At 37.2% G+C, this 22,033-nt stretch overlaps 1 protein-coding gene across 7 annotated transcripts in view; it reads right to left on the bottom strand.

Moving 5' to 3' along the window:
- Positions 1 to 22,033, bottom strand: part of LOC117403118 (sodium/calcium exchanger 1-like) — a 181,645-nt gene that overhangs the window by 32,311 nt on the left and 127,301 nt on the right. For 2 of the 7 annotated variants that reach the window (XM_059024085.1, XM_059024084.1), the window contains exons 3-9: positions 12,722 to 12,828; positions 8,597 to 8,617; positions 6,255 to 6,272; positions 6,130 to 6,144; positions 3,983 to 4,051; positions 2,009 to 2,139; positions 444 to 543 (exon numbers count right to left, since the gene is read on the bottom strand). In XM_059024085.1, coding sequence (XP_058880068.1) covers positions 444 to 543; positions 2,009 to 2,139; positions 3,983 to 4,051; positions 6,130 to 6,144; positions 6,255 to 6,272; positions 8,597 to 8,617; positions 12,722 to 12,828 — 461 coding nt within the window. Of the gene's footprint in view, positions 1 to 443; positions 544 to 2,008; positions 2,140 to 3,982; positions 4,052 to 6,129; positions 6,145 to 6,254; positions 6,273 to 8,596; positions 8,618 to 12,037; positions 12,142 to 12,721; positions 12,829 to 22,033 lie in introns of all 7 variants that reach the window. The other 5 variants (XM_034005126.3, XM_034005125.3, XM_034005127.3 and 2 more) reach the window with 5 other exon arrangements.

Here is a 22,033-nt window from a genome sequence, read left to right as displayed (position 1 = left end):
TGGATTGAAAAATCCATCAGCAAACAGTGTTTGTTCCGAGGATGCTATTTGAAAAGAAAGCGTTCCACAGTGTTGCTGCCTGTGTAATATAAAAACACTGCAGTACTGATTCACAGTATATATCTTCAGTATTTCAACAGGTTGCTCCTGCGCTGAATAATAATGGAAATTTACCATGTGAATACACCCATGCACTGGTACAGTCGTCAAGTCCCAGCCCAGCAAAAGCATGGAGATGCTATGCCAGCCGTTACCACTAGAGGATGTCTTAGATGCACTGTCTTGAGGATAATGCTGTTTCACTCCACCTGAGGCAAAATTAATTAAGCATGGAAGGATCTAAAAGATTGTTCCACATTCCAGCGGTGGCTTCTCACATATCTAGCTAAAGTAATCAGCCTAATGAAACACAATGCCTCCAATAAAAAGTTGTTCAGGCTTACCAGCACTAACTGTGATAGCTTCAATAAACTGGTCTCTCCAGCTGTTAGTCTTGACCAGAAGGGCGAGGTTAGTCTTCTTGATCAGTTTATCCACAGTGCTCTGTAAAGACATAGAACATATAAACCACATGTCATGTCACAACTTAATTAATATGCATTTGTGGAAAATAAGACAGCATTTGTATTGCAAAATAGGTAATTGATTTGAAATTATCTAAAGAACCATATTTGAGATATTGACTGTTTCTACAACATTTTTACATGATCCCTCTGTATGTGAATGAAGCAACCTAATTTTCATTTGCCCTGAAGTACAAATTAACCCTACAGCCATAAAAAACATTCTTGCATGGCCAGCTTTCTAATTTCTTTGAATAAAGAGACAGTTCTCACACCCCATAATTCCAAGAAATGCCCCCTAAAACTACCTGGGACTAACACAGTCACACATATTTCTACTGTTACCTCTTGCCAATGCCATTTATTTGGTCTTATTAATATATTCTTTTGACTTCAACAGCACATGGTATAAAAACACTTCTAAAGTTCACAAACTCACCAAGAATGTCAGTGAATAGAGAAAAATCAGACACCAACCCTCATACATTTTCTAGTACTCTCGTATTGACTATCCCACTGTATAAATAATGTACCTGACAAGTTCCACAAATTTCACAAAATTTCAAAAACTACCTTCTGAGTATATTACCTACAAATCACAATGCATGTCTTAATCTATCTGAGAAGGCCAGCTATGATTGTATTTTTACTTTAAGGAACAATATGATAACTGTTCCCCTATATACATATCTTTAGTTTGCTATATGTGTTTTCCCCATCCTTACACAATGCATGTAGCAAAGCTTGTTATACCATACCTCTTTAACATGCTTAAGCATGCACTCACTCTCTTTCACAACACTTCCTTAGTATTTTACTAAGGTCATCCTTTTATAGGAAGCCAGCTTACTGAAAAACAGAACCAACCTAATGTAGAATAGATATTCCCACAACAACAGGTCACTTTATGGTGCTTATCGTTTCTCATCAAGTGGTCATTTTAAAATCTGGTCTGAAAGCACACAGTTCAAAAGCACAGGGCCATTAATCTTGTGGTACTCATGCTTGATAAGCCAGATACAAACTGGCAATAAAGCAACCCCAATTAATCCATTAAACACAAGACAACAACAAAGCAGCTGCTGCACAAGGAGCTCTCAAATGTGATACTTTGGATACTTTGAGGCTGAAATCCATTAGTCGATCAGACTTCCAAACCTTACGGATTCTTCAGAAGGGAACTCAAAACCCTCCAGTGGCTCAGATATACAATACCAATGAAGAGCCCATTAGCTGCTCACAAACAACACTGTCTAAAAAAATGATTTTGTTCTGTTCCAAGCTTCTATGGAGTAAAATCACCAGGGGACGAGCCACTATATAACATACTATAAAAGTAAAAATACTTTATCTGTGGTGCCCAAAACAATTAACAATACGATCCAGAGTGTTACTCCTGGGTCTACAACTGAAGTAATTTGAAGTGCATTTCTGTGAGTCGGTACCTTGAATTCATATGATTCTTCGATGATCACTTCTAGTTTGACATGCTCCCCCAGTGTCGGCCGTCCCATCTCCGCTATGCGACGCTCTTCGTCGTCTTTGCTCTTCAAGGGCTCCAATTCATCGTCCTCCTCTGTAAGAAAGAACAGCTAGCTACATTAGCAATATGCTGTACTTTGATAGATTTCCTCACTAGAAATACTTTGAACAATCACCATAAATCAAATAAGGTATCAGCGATTTATACATAGCAGAACACTTCACTCATGACATGGAAGCTACTTGAAAACTGGAATATAATCAGAATGGGGAACGTTACTATATTAATATAGACCGGTGGAACCTAATAATTAAAATAGACGCCCATTCATTTCCGCCTTTATCGTTTTAAGGACATTTTTTAAGTAGAAATATTTTAATTTTAATAAATCACGTAAATATTATCTGTGAATACAAGACTGGAAAATCCTGAAGAATAGAACGGGCTGCCTGTTGACGACTGCACTTAAATAGTAAGATCCTGTGATGACGGAGCATTTAAGAATCACAGCAGGTACATGCAGTTTAATTTGAGCTTAACCTTCAATTACATAGCTTTTTGAAGTTCTTTAAGTAGGCACCCAACAGTTTTCTGAACCTTAGTTCACCCAGCATTTATATATTGGTTAATGTCGGTCTCCAATTAAAATGTTTCTTTTCCAGACAGTTTCAAAGATTCTGATTAGAACTGATCTATGTAATGTTGCTATGTGTGTGTGTGTGTGTGTGTGTGTGTGTGTGTGTGTGGGGGGGGGGGGGGGGGGACGACGACGACGACATTGTAATGCCTTAGAAATGTCCCAGTGAAGTACAAAACATGTTTATTCCAGTTTTAGCTTTTTAATATGTGTTTGAATGAGTTGTAAAGTCATTTCTATATTGTGCACATTGAAACGTTGAATAAGTATACTGTTATAGGCTTAATACAAGTCCAATTTGATTTATTGGCATTTATTCCATTATTTAAAGAACCACGATTTTCCTCTAGAGATCAAACAAATTGGTTCCATGGAAGGAGACGGGTTTGATTTCTGAAATTTCTGGAAAATTGCATGTTGTAAGTATGGCGAGGCTACAGGAAACTGAAAACAGATCAACTCTGACAGGTTACAGTACAAACTGTTTTTTGAAACAGTCATTTTTCTTAGTTTTACTTGGACTTTATTCCCCATTGAATCGTACTTCACAGACCCAGGTCTGTTTTATAACAACAGGGCAGAAAAGCCGACATTAAAAACCATCATTTAAAAATGCATTTCTGAAAAACTGCTGCCACAAATTAAGCTGAGTCTTCACAGTGTATGACCAGTTTTTTTAAAAAAAGCATTATTTTCATTATTAGGGCCCATTTTGCTTCTTTTGATTTTTTGTTTTAAATATTGTACCAATACTTTCTGAAAACTTCTCCATAACTATATTATTCTCCAGTATTCTTAAACAAATTTTAAAATATCAAAACTTTAATACTTTTTTTATGCATTTGAGATAACATTAGATAAATCATAATTAAAAACCCTAGGTCCACTGCAACTTATTCAGTTTCTTTTACTTTACTTCTAATGACAATTTATATTTTTAGTCAGACAGGTGGTTAGTTGTTTTAGGTCAGGACAATGACAATTATAAAACATGCGTAATAGATCATATCAATCCTTTGGTGCTTAATTTATATTCAAAAATAAGCGATAGAACATCCTAAACTTTGTGCAGTGTAGATATAAGGGTGAGTTGTGCTCATTCACCAGTATACCGCTTGAATCTGGTTTGCATGCGTTCAAATTGTTTTTCATTAAGAGATTGTAGCTGTGGATGTGACTTGTGAGTGAAAATATAGTTATTCAGCATTGGGTTAAAAATAAAATACAGCTGGATTTATTTGTTCAGTGTTAATTTAAGTGCAGTTACCAGACGGTCATGAGGAAAAAAAAAAATTATACCTGCAATGCAGACTACAGTAGAAGGGATTGGACGGTCTCTACTGTGAATTTTCCTGTAGACACGCTTGCCTAATGGAGTGATCATCATAAAATTAATTTATTGAACAGTTCTCAATAGGAAAGAGGAGGAGGCTTATTTATTTATTTATTTTGTGGCTTGAAGGAAAGGAAACCGTGCAAGAACTCAGCTACGACAGTGCTTCTGCACCAAGCTTTTTCTAAGCGGCTTAAGGTAGTGTGTTGCTTAGAAAAAGCTTGGCTCAAACACTGTTTTGTGAAAGTGTCACCCTCTTTGAATCATCAATAACTGTGGGTCTGTTCCAGTTAAACATCCAGCCGTTTACTGGTTCCAAGAATCACCAGGAATGCAAGCTTGTAGTGACATGCTGGCTCTCAATTCAAGTTATCAGTGACAGTGTTTTCCATGTAAAAAAACAAATCAGCACATAAAGACCAGAGTTATTGAATTTCTTGGTTTAAGGACCTGTCAACTCTAATTTGCCTATTCAGAAAATAAGTCCTGATTTCTTCTCATCTGTTTTAGCCACCATCGTTCAATCTTGAGCAATTAAAATAAATAAATAACAGGAAGTCAGTTTTACTAGATTGCTCAACAACTATTGGACAGCACTGGATACCAAACACTCTCCATATCCACACAGGGGTTGCACGAGATGTGGCAATGTGAGCTTCCATACACTGCCATGTGAGCATTTTTCAAGTCTGTCAGTGAGGGACAGCCCTCTTCAGCTCCACCCAATCTTTTGACTGTTTCCGAGGGCTAATTGTTTAAGTTCAGACCACCAAACACCTGACTGGAACACTTGTCCATTACAGAGGTGAAAGGTCACTCAGACCACAGTGCTTGAGGCTAATACGAATCTGTAAAAAAACACTGTGGAACGTTCTTAGTCTACTAGACAAATTAGGCTTACTGTCTAAACTTTGGTCCATCAAATGTCTACTGTAGCAAGAAATGTGCTAAAAGGTAGGGATTATGTGTTCTACTGCAAAACTAGTCTTTTCTGAGAAGATTACCCATTTTTTTCTGATTGATGATCAATAGAACGGACCAAAGAAATCAATATACCTGCAGATAAAATAATCAAATAACTCTGGCCTTAAACTGTTAACTTAGAACATGAGGTTTAAATGATATTAAAGATAACATTGTTTGTTGCAGGCTTTTGCAATATTCTTCTCACTAGAGGGACCAAGAATGATAAAGTGCAATTTTCAGTAATACCAGCTATAACCACATCAAAGAGTCTGCGATTGTTTTGCTATATACTGTAGACAGGAACTTGCTCTACAAATCAGACACAATATTGAAAGGGCAAAATACCCTTCAAGTCAGTCACCATGACAACTGTTGTTCTTTCATTAGAATCTGTACAGTATTTTAAAAATGTATTAGAATTTAGTTACACATGTCATATTGTGCCATACAATTTTCTCACAGCTGAATAATAATTTTGATTTCGGGCCCATGACATAGGGCGAAACATGTTTCTCTAATAGTTTTAGAAAAACATATACATATATTATGCAGGCTTAAAAGAAACACTGCATTGCAATTTGTTCTTCAGGGTTTAAGCAAGCGTTTCTCCTTGTGACACCCAGCAAACTCAGCTGCATACCATAAGCTTTTATACATGACCATCCATGTGAAAACCAGGCTAAACTTGGAAACATTGTTATTAAGCGAAACATGCTAAAATTACTATATGTTTGACTGAACTATTGAAATTGCTCCAATATCAGTTCTGTTTTTCTTTTATATATGCTTCAAATACCTTAATCTTCAGCCTGGTTTTCTGGCAAAGCCACACAGTTAAAAGCTGTAGATATTTTGAAGTTGCAAATCCCCCCACCAAAGCATTAATTGCATGATTTGTGTATCTATTTCCTTTCCGCAGATTCTAATCAATATGTTACTGAATTTGCAGTCCAAACTGAAGTCATTTTGCGGTTGCTTACCATAGTGCAGAGTACGTCTAAACAAATTAAACTATAGTTATACTTCGTTGTTAACAGTACCCCTAAAATTAAACAAATGAAACAAAATGACTTTAGTTGGATTGCAATGTTTTAAATTAGTGTGCTACATTTGGGTTAGGTGGTAAACAAAAAAGATGGATTCTTACCATACTGAAAATCCCCTTTAAAAAATAAAATGATTTATCATTAATAAAAAATACATTCTGTATTAAGTGGAAAGTTAAATTTGAAATATTTCAGAGATTTGTCACTACTAATGAAAATGTCCTACCTGTTTTTACAAAGTCACCTAAAATGGAATACAGAAAATAAAAAAATAAAAACATGTTGAAAAATGCTGACTTGAATTATTCAGTCAATGAAATCCCTTGCAAAGTGTACTATGGAAAACTGTTGATAAATGATACATTTTTAATCAAGAAGCAATTAAAAATACACAATTTAAATCTAATATTTTGTTCCTGCAATAACAATACCAGTAAATAATGTGTTGTTCCTACATAACAAAACCAAAATAATTTTACTGACAAAATGTGACATTTAAAAAAAAAAAAAAAAAGATAAACAATACAACCATGAGAAAAGGAAAGTCATTAAAGATGCATTACCAACTTTAAAATATTTTTTAGTGACTAATAATTCAAATTTAGAGGATCTGGTTCATGCATTGATTTGGGTTTTTCTTATGTTGCTTTTGCTCTTTCATCCTTTCATCCAGCCATTGCCCTGTGGTGCAATGTATATTCCACTAGTGTCAGTACTCTCTTCTACATATGAAGAGACCCTATTTTAAATAAAGTGTAAAGGCAATTGTTTTGTAACCATTGGGTGTTGTTCGGGAAGCAGGTGCATGAGCTTCTCCCTAGTTAATCAAGCCAATCTATCAATTAACCTATTTAAGCCCTGGGTCGAACACTCATTCTGTCTTTTTTTTTCATTTTCCTCTTTCTTCCCCTCCTGCTCCAACGCACAGTGCCACGTCTGCAACTGGTCTCCCTCTGGGGGCAAGTGACGCTCACTTCCCAAGCATGGTTCTCTGAGACCCAGAGGGGACCTCCGGCCAAATCGATCTTAACAATCTCTTTATCAATCCAGGTTCCTCCTGGGGGCAGCACCGATCGGTCGGTTTGGTCTCAACTCCAAGAGGGCGGTATCTCCCTGAGCCAGGGGGCAAACCTGCTCTTTTCTCGAATCTCCTTTTTCTATCTCTTGTTCCCCCTGGGACCTCCCTGAACCAGGGGGAAACCCTGTATCCTTCACTAACAACTTGCTTCAACTATGCCAGTGTTCCTTTCTGGCCCCTTTGCATGTTCATTTCATTTTTATGTTCCTTTCATTTTCTCTTTCAGAATTCCTGTCACCCACGTGGCTGTCTCAGTGCTCTGGCCGAGCAGATGTCCCGAAGCGTAGGCGTTCCTTGTTAGTCGGGGCAACTTCTAGTCTTCTTAAATGTATTCTCTATCCTTCTCTTCATTTTCCACTTGGGGGAAGTAATGCTTGCTTCCCACCCTTAGAGGCTGATTGGTTTGGGCTCACCTCTGTTAGGGCGGCTCTCTGCGAGCCAAGGGGAAAGCATGTCACCTTCCTAAAGTCACAAGCACATAATTCCTATTTCATGTCCCAGGGCTTACTCCTCGCAGCCCTTGCTCCTGTTCCGTGAACTGAGTGAAATAACAAGTATATAAAACTATCAAGAAACAACTTATTTGCAGAAAGAAGCAGTCAAATTATAGTTCTTAGGAGTTCAGTCAAGAAACTCATGCAATAGATTACACTAGACAGCACTACTACATTATACATATTTTACACCACATTCTTTGGCCTTTGGCCTTGCCTTTCGAGGTACCCCTGCCCATAAATTAGCTTGCAGATAAGTGGAGAGATAAGTGATCGCAGGAAAGAGATGGGCAGGGGGGCAGAATAGCTGCCCTCCCCCGTTAGACAAAGTCAAGAAGCAAGTGATGTTTATCAAAGGACAAATAATATACTAGCAATTTGATTGACAATTTGATCTAGTATTGTAAGTGCCTAAAATATGCTTGATATTTACGAGACTTGATCTAAAGTTAAAGTGAGTTCCCTGCCAGAACCACTATTTTACTTAATTTTCTTGCTAGTCTATACATTTCAAAATAGGAACCTTCTGTAAGACTAGGCGTTTCTAGATTTTTCAGCATGACCAAGTGCACTGTTCTGCATGAATACTATTATAAGTAAAACTTTGTTACACATGGAATTTGTTCCACGTGTAATTTTGCATACAGTTAGAAATACTTAAAGAAATGTAATGAAGACATTGAGAAATAATATTACTCAAAACGTTTATCTTTGAAGTTTCATTTAGTACTGTATTTCTAAATGTGTATGTATACTGCTTATGAGTAAATACAACAACATGACAGATTTAAAAGTTTGGTACACTATAATTACACATACGATGATGTACCAGTACTGTAGTTGCATTTAAAAAGAAGTACATGGTATTTAAAATGTTGTTAAAGGGTAATGCATCTTTATATTTTTGTATGAAAAACAAGTTAAAGCTGTAAAATGGAAGAGAATGACAAAACCAAATATTGAATGAATTGAGAAAAAAAGACAGGAGAAGCTTACCGAAATCATGCAGTAAAAAAGCTGTCAAGAAAATCAACATACAGGGAACATAAATAAAGAGAGCATTAGAAATCAAAGCGGAAAAACAGATATGAGAAAAAAAGCCACTGTCATAATAAATAAATCATATGTCAGATCTTAACATCTTAAATCAATTAGAAGTTTATGTTCAGTCAGTTATTTGCATTTTATTTCAGATTTTAGCATCTGAATGACAATTACATAACCTGAATTGTGTATTCTGTTTATTACAATGTATCAGGGCAGCAGTGTGGAGTAGTGGTTAGGGCTCTGGACTCTTGACCGGAGGGTTGTGGGTTCAATCCCTGGTGGGTGACATTGCTGCTGTACCCTTGAGCAAGGTACTTTACCTAGATTGCTCCAGTAAAAACCCAACTGTATAAATGGGTAATTGTATGTAAAAATAATGTGATATCTTGTAACAATTGTAAGTCGCCCTGGATAAGGGCGTCTGCTAAGAAATAAATAATAATAATAATAATTTATGCCCCAGTTTTTGTCACAAAACTACAATACATTTGTATGTAATAATATCTTGTGTTTAGAAAGAAATCAAAATGAAAGAAGGCAGATGACCCCCCACCAAATAAACAAACTGGGATGTGTTGTTATTATAAAATTAAATAGGAAGATGGTGAACATGTTTATAACGTAAAATATAGACTGCTTGCTGTTAGTACTGTTTTATGTTAGTCAAATTGACACATCTGCAGGTGAGTGAGCTTGTATTAGATTTATAGCTGGGGGTTAGGTCTCCAACACATCCTTTTATATATAGTCTACAGAGCAGCCGATACACCTGCATCTTGAATGCTAAAAGCAAGCAGTGGAGAACACTGGAGAACACAGCATCCTTCTTCATGTCTGCACTTCTATATAATCAGCCACGTTTACCAATATGATCTCCATTGTTCTTTTAAATATTTCTTTCATTTGTATGCTTTTTTCTTTCTTTTTAACAAAATGCAAAGGGGTGTGGGTTGTAGACAATGGGGGCAGATTTATGAAGGTCTTTATGCTAAATGCATTTAGCACTTAATGTTACATAACTCACAGCAGACAACCTAGACACACTTGAGTCTTTAATAACCCTACAAGCTGCTTGTTACTTATTTAACAGGAAGAATTCTCCAACAAAATTGGAGCAAATTGGATTTTGGTTTCAAAATGTAATACATGTGGCCCAATATGTTATTTAGGAAGTATTTATGTGAAATATATATATATATATATATATATATATATATATATATATATATATATATATATATATATATATATATATATATATATATATGTATGTATGGGATCTGAGTGAATCCTTTTTTTGTATGTGTATTTCATTTTCCTATCCAGAAAGGTACAGTAAAACATAAATATGCTCTCAAGAAGGAAAATAATCTACATTTTATAGCTGCTCCAAACAGTTTACTTCAGGGCTGTTTTAATACAGTGGTTACTGTTCAAAGGAATTAAACTACAGACTTGAATTACTGTTTGTTTATTCAGCGTATACTTTTGGTTAACATTTCCTGTGTATGCTTTGTGTTTATTTAATTGAGTACGTCTGTGGAATAGCCAACTGTGTCCAATGGAAGTATTTGATTTTTCAAAGTTGCTCTGGTTTTAAATTAGATTTACCTTAAACCTGCTCACTGAAGAATTAGGAATTGATCCATCTCTACGCTGTGGTAACAGAATGATTAAGTACCTCATCTGTAACCTTTCTTGTAAGACACAAAGCAATAATCTAATAATTAGTCCAAAAAATGTACTGTAATTATTTTACAGGAAGCAGCCGTTATTTTTTTCTAACCAACTGGAGGAGTATTCAGATGGAAAAGTACTGAATAACATGTTATTTTCTATACGTAATCTATTTAGATTTTTTTGGAACTATTCCTTGTTTGAAGTTGTTCAAAAATGCTGCCCTGCAGAGACGGATTGTTGTACAGGGCCTGGAAAAATAACAAAAACTGACACCTCATCTTTTATAACATTTTACCACTGTATTTTTTGCAGTTTACCCTGGTTTGCAGTGCTTATTAATACAGTGCTACCCCGTTATAACGCGACCTCTTATAGAGCGGAATCATAACACGGTAATCGTGGCTCCCATTTCCCCCATAATGCAATTTGACTCGCACACGTTGGGTGAACGTTCAGTACGAAGCACGGCAGACAGCAAAAAACAAAAATCTTTCTCTGTTAAAATGAAACTCGACGCGGTGCACAGAGTAAGAAAAGGTGAAACTCAAGCAGCAGTTTCAAAAGATATACATGTTGCGGAATCGACATTGTGTGGATGGCTAAAAGACTCCAAAGAGGGCTGCTCTAGGAAAAAAATTTGCTGTGTTAAAGACAATGAATTAGACTGCTTTATTTACTTGGTTCCTGCAGGAACGTCAACATGGAGGCGGGGACATGAAAGCATACAGGGGGGTGTCCACATCAGCGCGGGCAGAGCCGAGTGAGACAAGCTGCTGTGTGAATGTGCTGCTGTGAGAGTGCAAGAGTGTTTGTTGTTTTTGGTGTGGTCCAGGCTAACAGGTGCCAATATTTGTTATAAGGTGAAACACAAAAAACACGGTCGCCTAATTATGGACCCTGACAACCACATTATAACGTGGTAGCACTGTATGCTTCACCATTCCTTGTTATTCCTTACAAATAGACATGCATCAACATTAATTGCAGAGGTAAATGACTAAACAAATAGCTTACAGGTGACCTAAGCCCTGTGACTCTTGCATTTAGAGTTAGTTAATATGTGCTGCTGCACATCATTGGAATGCTACAGATGTATTGTAGATGAACAGTTCCTGATAAAAAATACACAAATTGTTGTGAAATTTTAGCTTTGAATAATAATTGTTAACCAGAAGTGGGGGAATCTTAAAATTTCGATTTAGGATAATTTTTGAATTAAACTTCTCAAATGCTCCAGACTTCCACTAAGGAGGCTCACAACATAGCTACTGTATATTAATGTATAAACATTTTCAGTAAACATCTGTTTTAATGTTGTTGACCTATATTTATAATTGTGGGGGCTGTACACTGAAAATGCTTGCCTGGTGGTTTCACAGACCCTGAGCAGCACTAATCTTGGACTACTTCACCTAAAGCAACGTTAGTGCTAATCAGGGTTGTAAAACCAGCCGTTATTACTATCTTACAACACATTAATGAAGTAAATTTGAATTGATTAACTGTTTATCATAACACGTTTTAGACAGCTTCGCAACTGACATAAGATTATTGTTTTATTTGTATAGCTAGAAGACACTGTAAAGAATGAGCTGAGCAAGCCAGAGGAGAAAGGCAGGGTGAGAGTAGAAACACAAACAAGAGATGGGAAGAAAAGTTCTCCAGAGGTTCATTTTTGTCATACTGATTTGTCTTATTGTACTCTCACACCTGTCCATCCTCGTCTTTTCCATATCGGCTCTGCAAGCTCAACGAAGAAATAGGACTGTTTGTCATACTCCTTGCGGTCAAGAATTTTAACGGTAATGGTCTGCCTGTGGGGACACAAGACAAGTTCAAACAATGGGTTGGAATCACACATACATATACACACATGCATCACATTCAACCGTGTCGATGGTTAGTGAGATGTCATGGTGGGAAGCAGCCTGTCTCACATTCATTCACACCGTCTTGGTGTTTAAACAAGGGGGAGAACCTTTTACCCAGTTTAAATGCGCCATTTTGGGTGGTAGTAACATATTTATAGTACTAGCTATAAAAAAGAAATGTGTACTGTGTCTGGAACAACCGTCTTGCATTTGGGGTGCTTTTGGAAATATTTATTATAGAAAATGTTATTACATTTGGAGCTTTTTGGGATTATGTGAAAGAATATCAAGTACCTTTCTTCTAAATTTGATATTACAAGCACATCAGTAATTTCATAAAAGGCTCTGTGTTCTAGCAGTTGTTTTATAACACACAAGCACAAGGGTTCAGCCAATGAGAAGCTGTTGGTTTTCCCGCCTTGTGTGATGTCACCTAGACGTGTGAATGCTGTGGGTCAGGCCAGGCTTGGCTGGGTGAGACAGGTCAGGCAATGAGGCTCAGGCCTCAGTGCAGATCCCCCACCTTTCTTCTCACTCATCTCCACCAGGCGGGGCTCCCCAACCTCGACGAAGAAGTTCTTGTTTTTCTCATACTCCTCGTCATCAATTACTTTGATCTTTATTATTTTGCTGAAATAGAAAGAAAGAACAGAGATTGCAGAAACAAAGCGAGGAAAAACAGACAGAAAATAAGACAGGACAAGGAGAAGTGCTGCTGGTGCTGCTGCCAAGAAGTTAGAAAAATCAGTTTAAAAAATGAGGCTGCGGTTAAGGTTGGAAGGAAGGGGAGGGGTGGGGAATGTCACAAACTAAATAAAAAATAAAATATGATGGGAATGCTATTGTTTTTATCTACACGTTGAAGAGGATGTGTCTAATACTGCTCTGATAGAATATAGTAGTGGCTATTAATGTGACATTATATTGCATTAGGGTTATTATACTAACACTTGTGCTACCTGCCCATGGTATGTGGCTTATTCTCCATAATTTCAAAGATGCAGTAAAGAACTGCAACCTTTTTCTGAGTAACATACACTGACCTGGAGAGTCCAGCAGAATATAGTCTGTACACCTTTTCTACTGTCTACTGGTTTGGATGATTAAACATTCTACATGACAAGTTGCATGACACTGCTACCAGTTATTGAGGCGTCAATTTGTGATGTATTAAGAATTGTTATTTTGCCTTCTTGCATTGAGCTTCAAGTAGTAATTTTTCATAAGGTTGTCAAGTTGCCAAAGAACGTTAGCTTGGACAGCACTTATATTTACACATCTAACTCTGCAAAGTGTCTGTAGCTAATAAAATACTGTAATTCAGTACATTTGACCTCTCAAGCTCCTCCATTTACTACATTTGCTCCTGCTACTACTACAGCAAAACTGAAAAAGGATATATTTTGTTTCCCCCACATGATGTTTTTGTTATACTGATAACATGAAATATGCATACAATACGCATAACATACAACAACAACCTTCTGAAATTTAAAAAAAAAAAAAAAAAAAAAAACACAGTTGAACAGTTAATCATTAGGACTCTGGATTTCTACAACTTCCATTTCATCACTAATTCTCTGCCTCCAATCAAGTGCATACATTATTCCTAATGTAACATTTGCTACATAACATAAGGAGAGATATCATTAAAAATCTCTTTGAAGTACATGATTGTCTCTGCCTCAGATGTATTTCATGCAGGAGATGCAGGGTATATTTACAGTGCTCCCCAGCTAATATCAAACATGTACTGTACATGGCAGGAATTTCGTACAAGAAAGTATTACTTTCTTGACAATTTTTTCTGTACTTCCTGGGAAAATGGGGTGATACAGTACTGCCTGTGTCAGATCTGAATCGTTGCATCAATCAGCTTAACAAAAGGGTTTAATCTATAATTTATATTAACAGCTGCTGTACTGCATTTATAAATATAACATTTCAGTTCCTCCAGTGGCGTAGCCAGGATTTTGTTTCGCGGATGGATGGAGATTTTTTTTTATGATGATTAATAACACTGGCGTAGCAAGGATTTCGTTCCGGAGAGGGGGTGGTGCTGGAGATGGATCAAGATTTTTCCACATGGCTGACATTTTTTATTGTCCCACGTAGTTGAATAATACCACCACCCTAGCGACGCCACTGAGTTCCTCGTAGTAGTTTGGCTCTTGTACTTTTAAGCAGGAACTTATTTACTGTTTATCTTCCGCATTCATTCACAGGGATTTATCAGGTTCATATTGATCTGAAGAGCTGAAGGCTGCCAGTACTCATCTATTCCTATATCCTCTTACAGAAGACCACTGTTCATTAAACTGTCTGCAAGCCAAGCATTAATCAAAGCTTCTAAAACAAATGTCAGAGGCAGCACTTTACTGATGTTATTTCAGATACAGAAGTAAAGGAAAGCAGAAATATATGATTCATGCTCTGACCTACGAGTCCCCCTGGACCCCTCATACATCTCTGTAATGTCTTTATTGAGCCTTTACTGTTTGGACGCTGCCCAATAGGTTTTCCACAGATGTGCTGAGTAGGTCCTTATTTAAGACTCACAGTCCAGTCTCTTAATGAGTTTGAAATAATTTTCAATGGATGTCACATTTACTACTCTCCAAGACTTTTGAGACCAAGTTTCCTGAAGTGCTAACCATGCTGTTTTCTAACACATCTCCTTTCATGCTTTCACTGGTTGGATTGAATGTATATGTGAATACTCTTAACAACTACAAAGCAATGGTTCTGAATCCTTCTGCAACTCCTAAATGTAACCATGAACAAGAATTCTATTTTATCTGATTGCTCTGTAGATTATATAGAAATTGAAAGCAATATAAATCAATATAATTATTTTGGTGCCAATCTCACAGAATACTATTGTATTGCATTGGCAGTCAAGCCTCTAATTGAATGAATAGTTGAAACGTGCATGTAACACAATGCACACTTATCAAGCTGAGAAATCAACTTACTTTGCCTACGCGCGGTTCAAAAACCATGTAGTGTAACAATGGATTGTATATTGTATTACTCATATAACTCCAGCTCTACATGTAACTCTCTCCCTGCCTGGCACTGGAAAAACAGAAAGTCACTGCTTTAGACTATAATAATCGATCTTGATGTATAGGACCCCCTTTATCTGGGTCTATTTATCCCAATGACATCATCATTCTAGACAGCCACCTTTTTCATTACAGAACTGCATTACCACCTAACCCTGTCTCAGGAAGTAAGATAAGGGAGGGAATGGCACCTGCGTCTTCCATACCTCCTGCACACTATACATATTAACATGTGCTTACGGCCACTGAAAAATTAACTCACCAATGAAACTAATTATTATCTTAAGGGGTACTAAGTCCTCCCCTTACTCACAGACAGTATATTATACATAAAAGCCTGTCATCTCTTTTACTTAGTCTGGTTATAGGCCAGTGGCTGGCATGGGTCCTTTTGACCAAAGCCTGTGAATTGTTGACAGGGAGTCACTATTTATACAGATAAGGCGAAAATACTTGCTAAGGTCTACAGTCATACACTGTATAGACAGGCTCTGCTGTAGGAGAGATTTCATTCTGTTTAAAATGAAGTCTTTTGTAAATATATTGCCACCATGGGAACATTTTCTCCAGTAAGGTGCACTTCGGAAATGTATACCTGCTACTGAATAAAGAAATAATGAAAGGGAAAGAAATGTTTTTAAATTTTCCAGCGAGAAACATACAGGCAGGCAGAGAGAGAGAGAGAGAGAGAGAGAGAGAGAGAGAGAGAGAGAGAGAGAGAGAGAGAGAGCGAGCGAGAGAGAGAGAGAGAGAGAGAGAGAGAGAGAGAGAGAGAGAGAGACCAAGATTGAAATGTGTCTCTCTTGTTTTCCCTACCCTGTTATTTATGAGGCGCCATTTCAGAAAACTGCATTTTTCAAAATAATTACATACTATCATAATTTGTCAATGTTGCTGTTTTCTTCAAGAGACCTTGTGAAATTTACAACAAAGTTTTATGCATTTTCTTTAACATAGTGAAATATGACACAGCTCCACTGACTCAATAGAAACATTTCTCCAGAGCTTTATATATCCCATGATCCTTTGCACCACGATCTGATTCCTTGCATGCCGAAACATGACCCTTCGCGCAGTAACATGACCCTTCACTCGCCGTATTTGACACACTTTTGTCACCTCAGTTATTTGCAAAGCAGCTGTCAGCACAGGCATTAGACAGGACTCATGTCAAGATTAATAGTTTTATAATGCTGGCATTGTAACACAACCAGACAAAAGACAGAAGACAGAATTACAACATAAAAATTTCTGTAAAATAAAAAATTATAAATTATGTTGCAACAACAAAAATACTAAATGTATTTCATAATGAATGAAAGTACAATTCCACTGCCAGCGAACATTGCTTTTATGAGTTATTATCAACCGGCAGACACCAAAACGGTCACTGTGTGTCACAATTAAGTGCCTTCTGGGGGCCATTTTAGTAGCACCCTAACTCATAAACCCAAGGATTACAACATCATATTTCATTCACTTGTGCTGGAACAACATTTAAAAAAAAACATGCTTTACCACCCAAAGTGCTACAATATTCAACATTATCCAGGCACAGTGTTTTATGTTAGAATGTATCATTCTCATAACAAAGTCTACTTAATTTTAGGGAAAACATTCTGATGTCTGCTGCACACTGTTACTGTCGGGATAAGCTCTAACTTTCCAGAGCTTGTTGAATGGAAGAATGAGCTACTAAAAAGAAAATGCTCTTGTTTTTCTGAAGCTATTTTGCAGAAGCAGGAGATCACTGTGACAGCTCTAAAATGTCTTGTTTTAATGGTGTCATTGACGGCTTTGAATATTTTAGTGCAACAAGAAAAAAATGTGCAAATCACTGATTATTACTTGTCATTGAATGGAATAAAAAATATAGTGAAATCAAATTTAGAAGGAGTGCAGTTTATGTCTAAAGTTTCAGAATAAGAGACATGTTTGGTTTGGTTTGGCAGACAGTGTCAAAGTATAGCCACTGGCTGAATTTTCAGTACTGCTCAACATTCTCAGAGATGTATGGACAGGGCGACTCACTAAACCGCAATACTAGTTTAATGATTACACTCAAAATAGGTTGTTAAAGCTAACATTCCAGTGTGGTTTCTATCACTGTTTTGCTAGGGTAGATAAAGAATTACAGTACATACAGTAGTACACACAGACATACCCTGGATAAAGGCATCTGCCAAATAAATAAATAAATAAATAAATAAATAAGCTTTTATTTTGTTGCCGTGGTTTATACAAGCTCAGTCAGGGTTAAACGCCATTCTGTCACTCTGTTGACACGGGAGGCCAGGTCTCTTATCCCTGTACAAACACACATTGCTGTACGCTGGCAAGGTACACAGTAGGAATTGTCAGGACAGCGTGTGAGCAGATCCCCCAGCTCTGGAGGACAGCAGCGACTTAACACATAATATAATTTCTTTCAGACATGACAGCAGCTATTCAACAGATACTGAGCTCTGATTTTTTTCTTCTCCATCCAGACTTAAAAATAAAGATAAACGTTTACAGCAAATAAAAGCAATCATAAGATCTTCAGATTAAGTATAATTTTCAAAATTATACTTAATGGCAGCAATTAAAAAAAGTAAAGAAAAGAAAAACAACCCCCCACCTTACACACTATTACTATTTAACATAATGCATGCACAAGACCAGCCATTGCAACCTGGAGCTTGCACATGCACCACTTATACTGCAGACAACAGCTTTCCTTATGCAGATGTATACAGTAAGAACACTTAGCATTAACTATTGTTTCATTTCTTAAGCATCTTGCAGGGATCACATCACTGTGTAATATTTTACATATTGTAAATGCAAATAACTGTTTTAACGAACTTGATCTTAGAGTATTGTTGATTGATAGAAACCATTGCTAAATAGAAAACTCTTTCAGAAAACACTGTCAGCTGGGATGAAGTGGTGTCCTTAGTGGTGCCTACCAGGGCATTTCTTTTATTTAACACTTATATCAAATTGTATTTGCACCTAATGCTCCTGTCTCTTAAATCGTACCTCAAACAGTCCAGACAACAAGAGTTGTACAAATGGATGACTTTATGACACTGCCTGTAGTTTTAAAATATGCTATATTTCTTTATGTCCACAGTTTTCTTTTTTTTTTTTTATTTAGTCGTTGCCAATTAGTTTTTATTATTTTCTCCTCAATTTGAAATGCCCAATTATTTTTAGGCTCAGCTCACCGCTACCACCCCTGCGCTGACTCGGGAGGGGCGAAGATGAACAGACGCTGTCCTCCGAAGCGTGTGCCGTCAGCCGCCCGCTTCTTTACACTCTGCAGACTCACCGTGCCGCCGCCTCAGAGCTACAGCGTCGGAGGACAACGCAGCTCTGGGCAGCTTACAGGCAAGCCCGCAGGCGCCTGGCCAGACTACAGGGGTCGCTGGTGCGCGGTGAGCCGAGGACACCCTGGCTGACCTACCCCTCCCTCCCACTGGGCGACGCTCGGCCAATTGAGCGCCGCCCCTGGTACCTCCTGTCCACGGTCGGCTGTGGAATAGCCTGGATTCGAACTCGCGACATCCAGGCTATGGAGCGCATCCTGCACTCTAGCGAGTGCTTTTACTGGATGCGCCACTTGGGAGCCCCCATGTCCACAGTTTTCTTTTTACATTAAACTAGTCATGCATAATCCTAATACCAGTGCCCAACTTTAAACAGAGCAAACTAAATAGTTTTGATGGAATTTAAACATTACAGTAAGTGAATGGATGATACAAATTTCCCTTTATACCTTTCCTCCTACTACTGTTAAAGGCTTTTAGTTCACATTTGGGGCTATATTTACCACAAAAGCATGGGTCACAAAACATCAATACCATCCTAATGTACTCTCTTAACAGAAATCTCTCACTGCATAGCACTGTCAACAGTAAAGGCAGTGAACCAACATGATACTTCACTAGCTTCTCTACAGCAAACTTCCCACTTCCCATTAGGTCCAAATAATATTGTGCTATTGCAGAAATATTGCAAGTTAATAGCTAATCTGACAGCACCACTCATGCTTAACTTACAAGCACCGTGTTGTTACTGTAGTTATTAACATGGATTTAGATACAGCTGCTGATGCCTTTTCAGACCAGATACTTAATTATTCAATTGGTCTTCAAGGGGGCACTTAAATAAACAAGGTCCTGGTTGAAACAAAAGTCCTACAATAGCTTAAGTAAACAATTGTAAAGCACCCTCCAAAGCACATTGGAAACAGGATGTCCCTATACGTGTTGAAGAGTATAAAAAGACACAAAAGTAGCATACTTCATTACCTAATCACCTTCCTTGATGATGCTATAGTACAAAGTGTTGCCGATAGTATCTCAGGGATTATTACGTGGTCTAAAAAGTTTCCAAAGCTACTCTGCTCCCTCATGTACATCTGTGCCTACTTCCAGGACAGATGAATTGATCACATGCCAAAATACCAAACTAAAATTCAGCTTGATATGACAGCACCATCGTGTACATTTCTACATGGATCTGTTTCACAGTGTAGCCACTGCTTAGAGTGCATTTACAGTAAGAAATCAGGTACTGTAGTTTATTAAACATAAACTTCTTAAATCTTGTCTTTGCTCTTGTCCATTTTAATTGTTTTAAAATTGATCTGTGATGCTCGTGTTTTCTTTGAAACCGAAGCAAGTACGCGGCGCACTCGGTTACAGTTGTGGTTGATGTATTAATGGCTTCTAAAGAAATCAAGATAAGTGCTGGTCAATGGCTTTTTGAATACCATTGTTACTTCAACCTTTCAATCTCCAAGTCTTTTAGACAGGGCTTCTTGCTCACAATGTTTAAACCAGGCTTGAAGTTTGAAGCTCAAATTACAGCATGTTGCTTTTTTTTTTTATATATACTTATGCTTGCTAAGCATTAATACATTTATTGTAAATGCAGTCCTTTCTTCTCGGACAACCGCCTATCCTCGTTAGTGTTCTTCGGTGAAAATCTACATGTCTTTCATTCACTGAAATGACAGACGCATTTATTCTCACAGACAGGAACAAATACGGAAAAATTGAATGCAATTCAGGAGGATTATTTTTTACTTCAGAAATACAGTACATTGGGTGGGGGTCCTCAGACAGGACGTCTAATGTTATGGGGGGCTTGGGAGTGTTCACCACTCTTGATGTAGGACATTTGGTCCCACTAGTTCCTGCTGAAGAAAGCAGAGAAATGTCTGGTTTTATGCCCACAGAATCTCAGTATTCAGTACCTTTGGGTGTCATTATTATTTCTTTCTAAAATTAGTACTTCATTATATAATTAAAATTTCAGAAATAAGCATTCTAAGGGACATTCTGTAGGTTGAACCATCAAGCTCAAACAGCGAAAGAGAAAGTCTGTGTACATTCAGTAAAAAGTACAATGTTAAACTGAATTTTTCATTTTTATTCATTTGTGTGGAGTAGGTTTATTACTTTGAAGTGGAAATTACAAACATATATCACAAAAACAGCTGTGCCGGATCCAATTCAGACAGCCTGACATTGGAACAGCATCTTTTTGGGAGGATTTAAGGTCAGCTTGAGCCTTTAATCCACAGACTTCTTTTTTCCAATAAAAAAGGAGTGCCACATTAACATCCATAACACTATACTGCATGTCACAACACAAGAGGACCTGCGGGAGACAACATTCATCATTTCTCCCTGTTTAACGTGCTAAATTGTTAGACCGTGAACAATGTAGATATCGCTATACTGCGCATGTGCAAATTTCTAAAAGGAGGGAAATTCAATGAAGATTACAGGACCAAAACACCATTAGTTCTTTTTCAAATACAAAATCAAAGTTTTTTTTTGTTGTTGTTTAAAAATTTGACATTTGTTATCTTATCTAAGTTTAAAGTAAATTCATGTTTAATTTATTTTTATCTTCAGGAGATCGATCGCACTCTACAAATATATATTTTTAAATTCTATAACAAATGGCTGTATTTGAATATTTAATGAAATGTGCTTTAGCAAAAAATAAATATATATATAATAAAAAAAGTTATATTAATAATTTCTGTTTGTGTGTGGTTGAAATCACTCCATAACAAATGCTTACTTTCTGCTTTAAAAATATAATACTGTAACTGTAAGCTTTCCGTTACCATGGTAAATGAACAGTTTTCCATGTTTTTTATGTGCTGTACCTTACCTCACTGCTTCAATATGCAACATTAAGTTTGCTATGCATTTTTCTATGGTAAATGTTTAGAAGAGCTGTACTTACTGTTATTGTGATTAGGGTTCAGCAAATAATAATTGATGGGGTGAGAAGCACTGCAGATGAAATGTGATTGTATTTCTTTTGCATGCATGTTTGTTTTAAATCCACGATAACAATAAGCTAATTTGATTGTCATACAATAGGTGTAATACATATATTAATTAAAATAATTAATACGGTTTCAATATTTATTTATTTTTTTTTTTTAAAATAAATTTTAGTCGTTGCCAATTATTTTTTATTATTTTCTCCCAATTTGGAATGGCCAATTATTTTATTATGCTCAGCTCACCGCTACCACCCCTGCGCTGACTCGGGAGGGCGAAGACGAACACACGCTGTCTTCCGAAGCATGTGCCGTCAGCCGACCGCTTTTTTTTCACACTGCAGACTCACCATGCAGCCACCCAAGAGCTACAGCGTCGGAGGACAACGCAGCTCTCGGACAGCTTACAGCAAGCCCGCAGGCGCCCGGCTAGACTACAGGGGTCGCTGGTGTGCGGTGAGCCGAGGAC

Source organism: Acipenser ruthenus, chromosome 5 (assembly GCF_902713425.1).
Source record: "Acipenser ruthenus chromosome 5, fAciRut3.2 maternal haplotype, whole genome shotgun sequence".
NCBI lineage: Eukaryota > Metazoa > Chordata > Actinopteri > Acipenseriformes > Acipenseridae > Acipenser > Acipenser ruthenus.
Note: the sequence above shows the minus strand (reverse complement) of the source record. Positions and strands in the feature narration are given on the sequence as shown.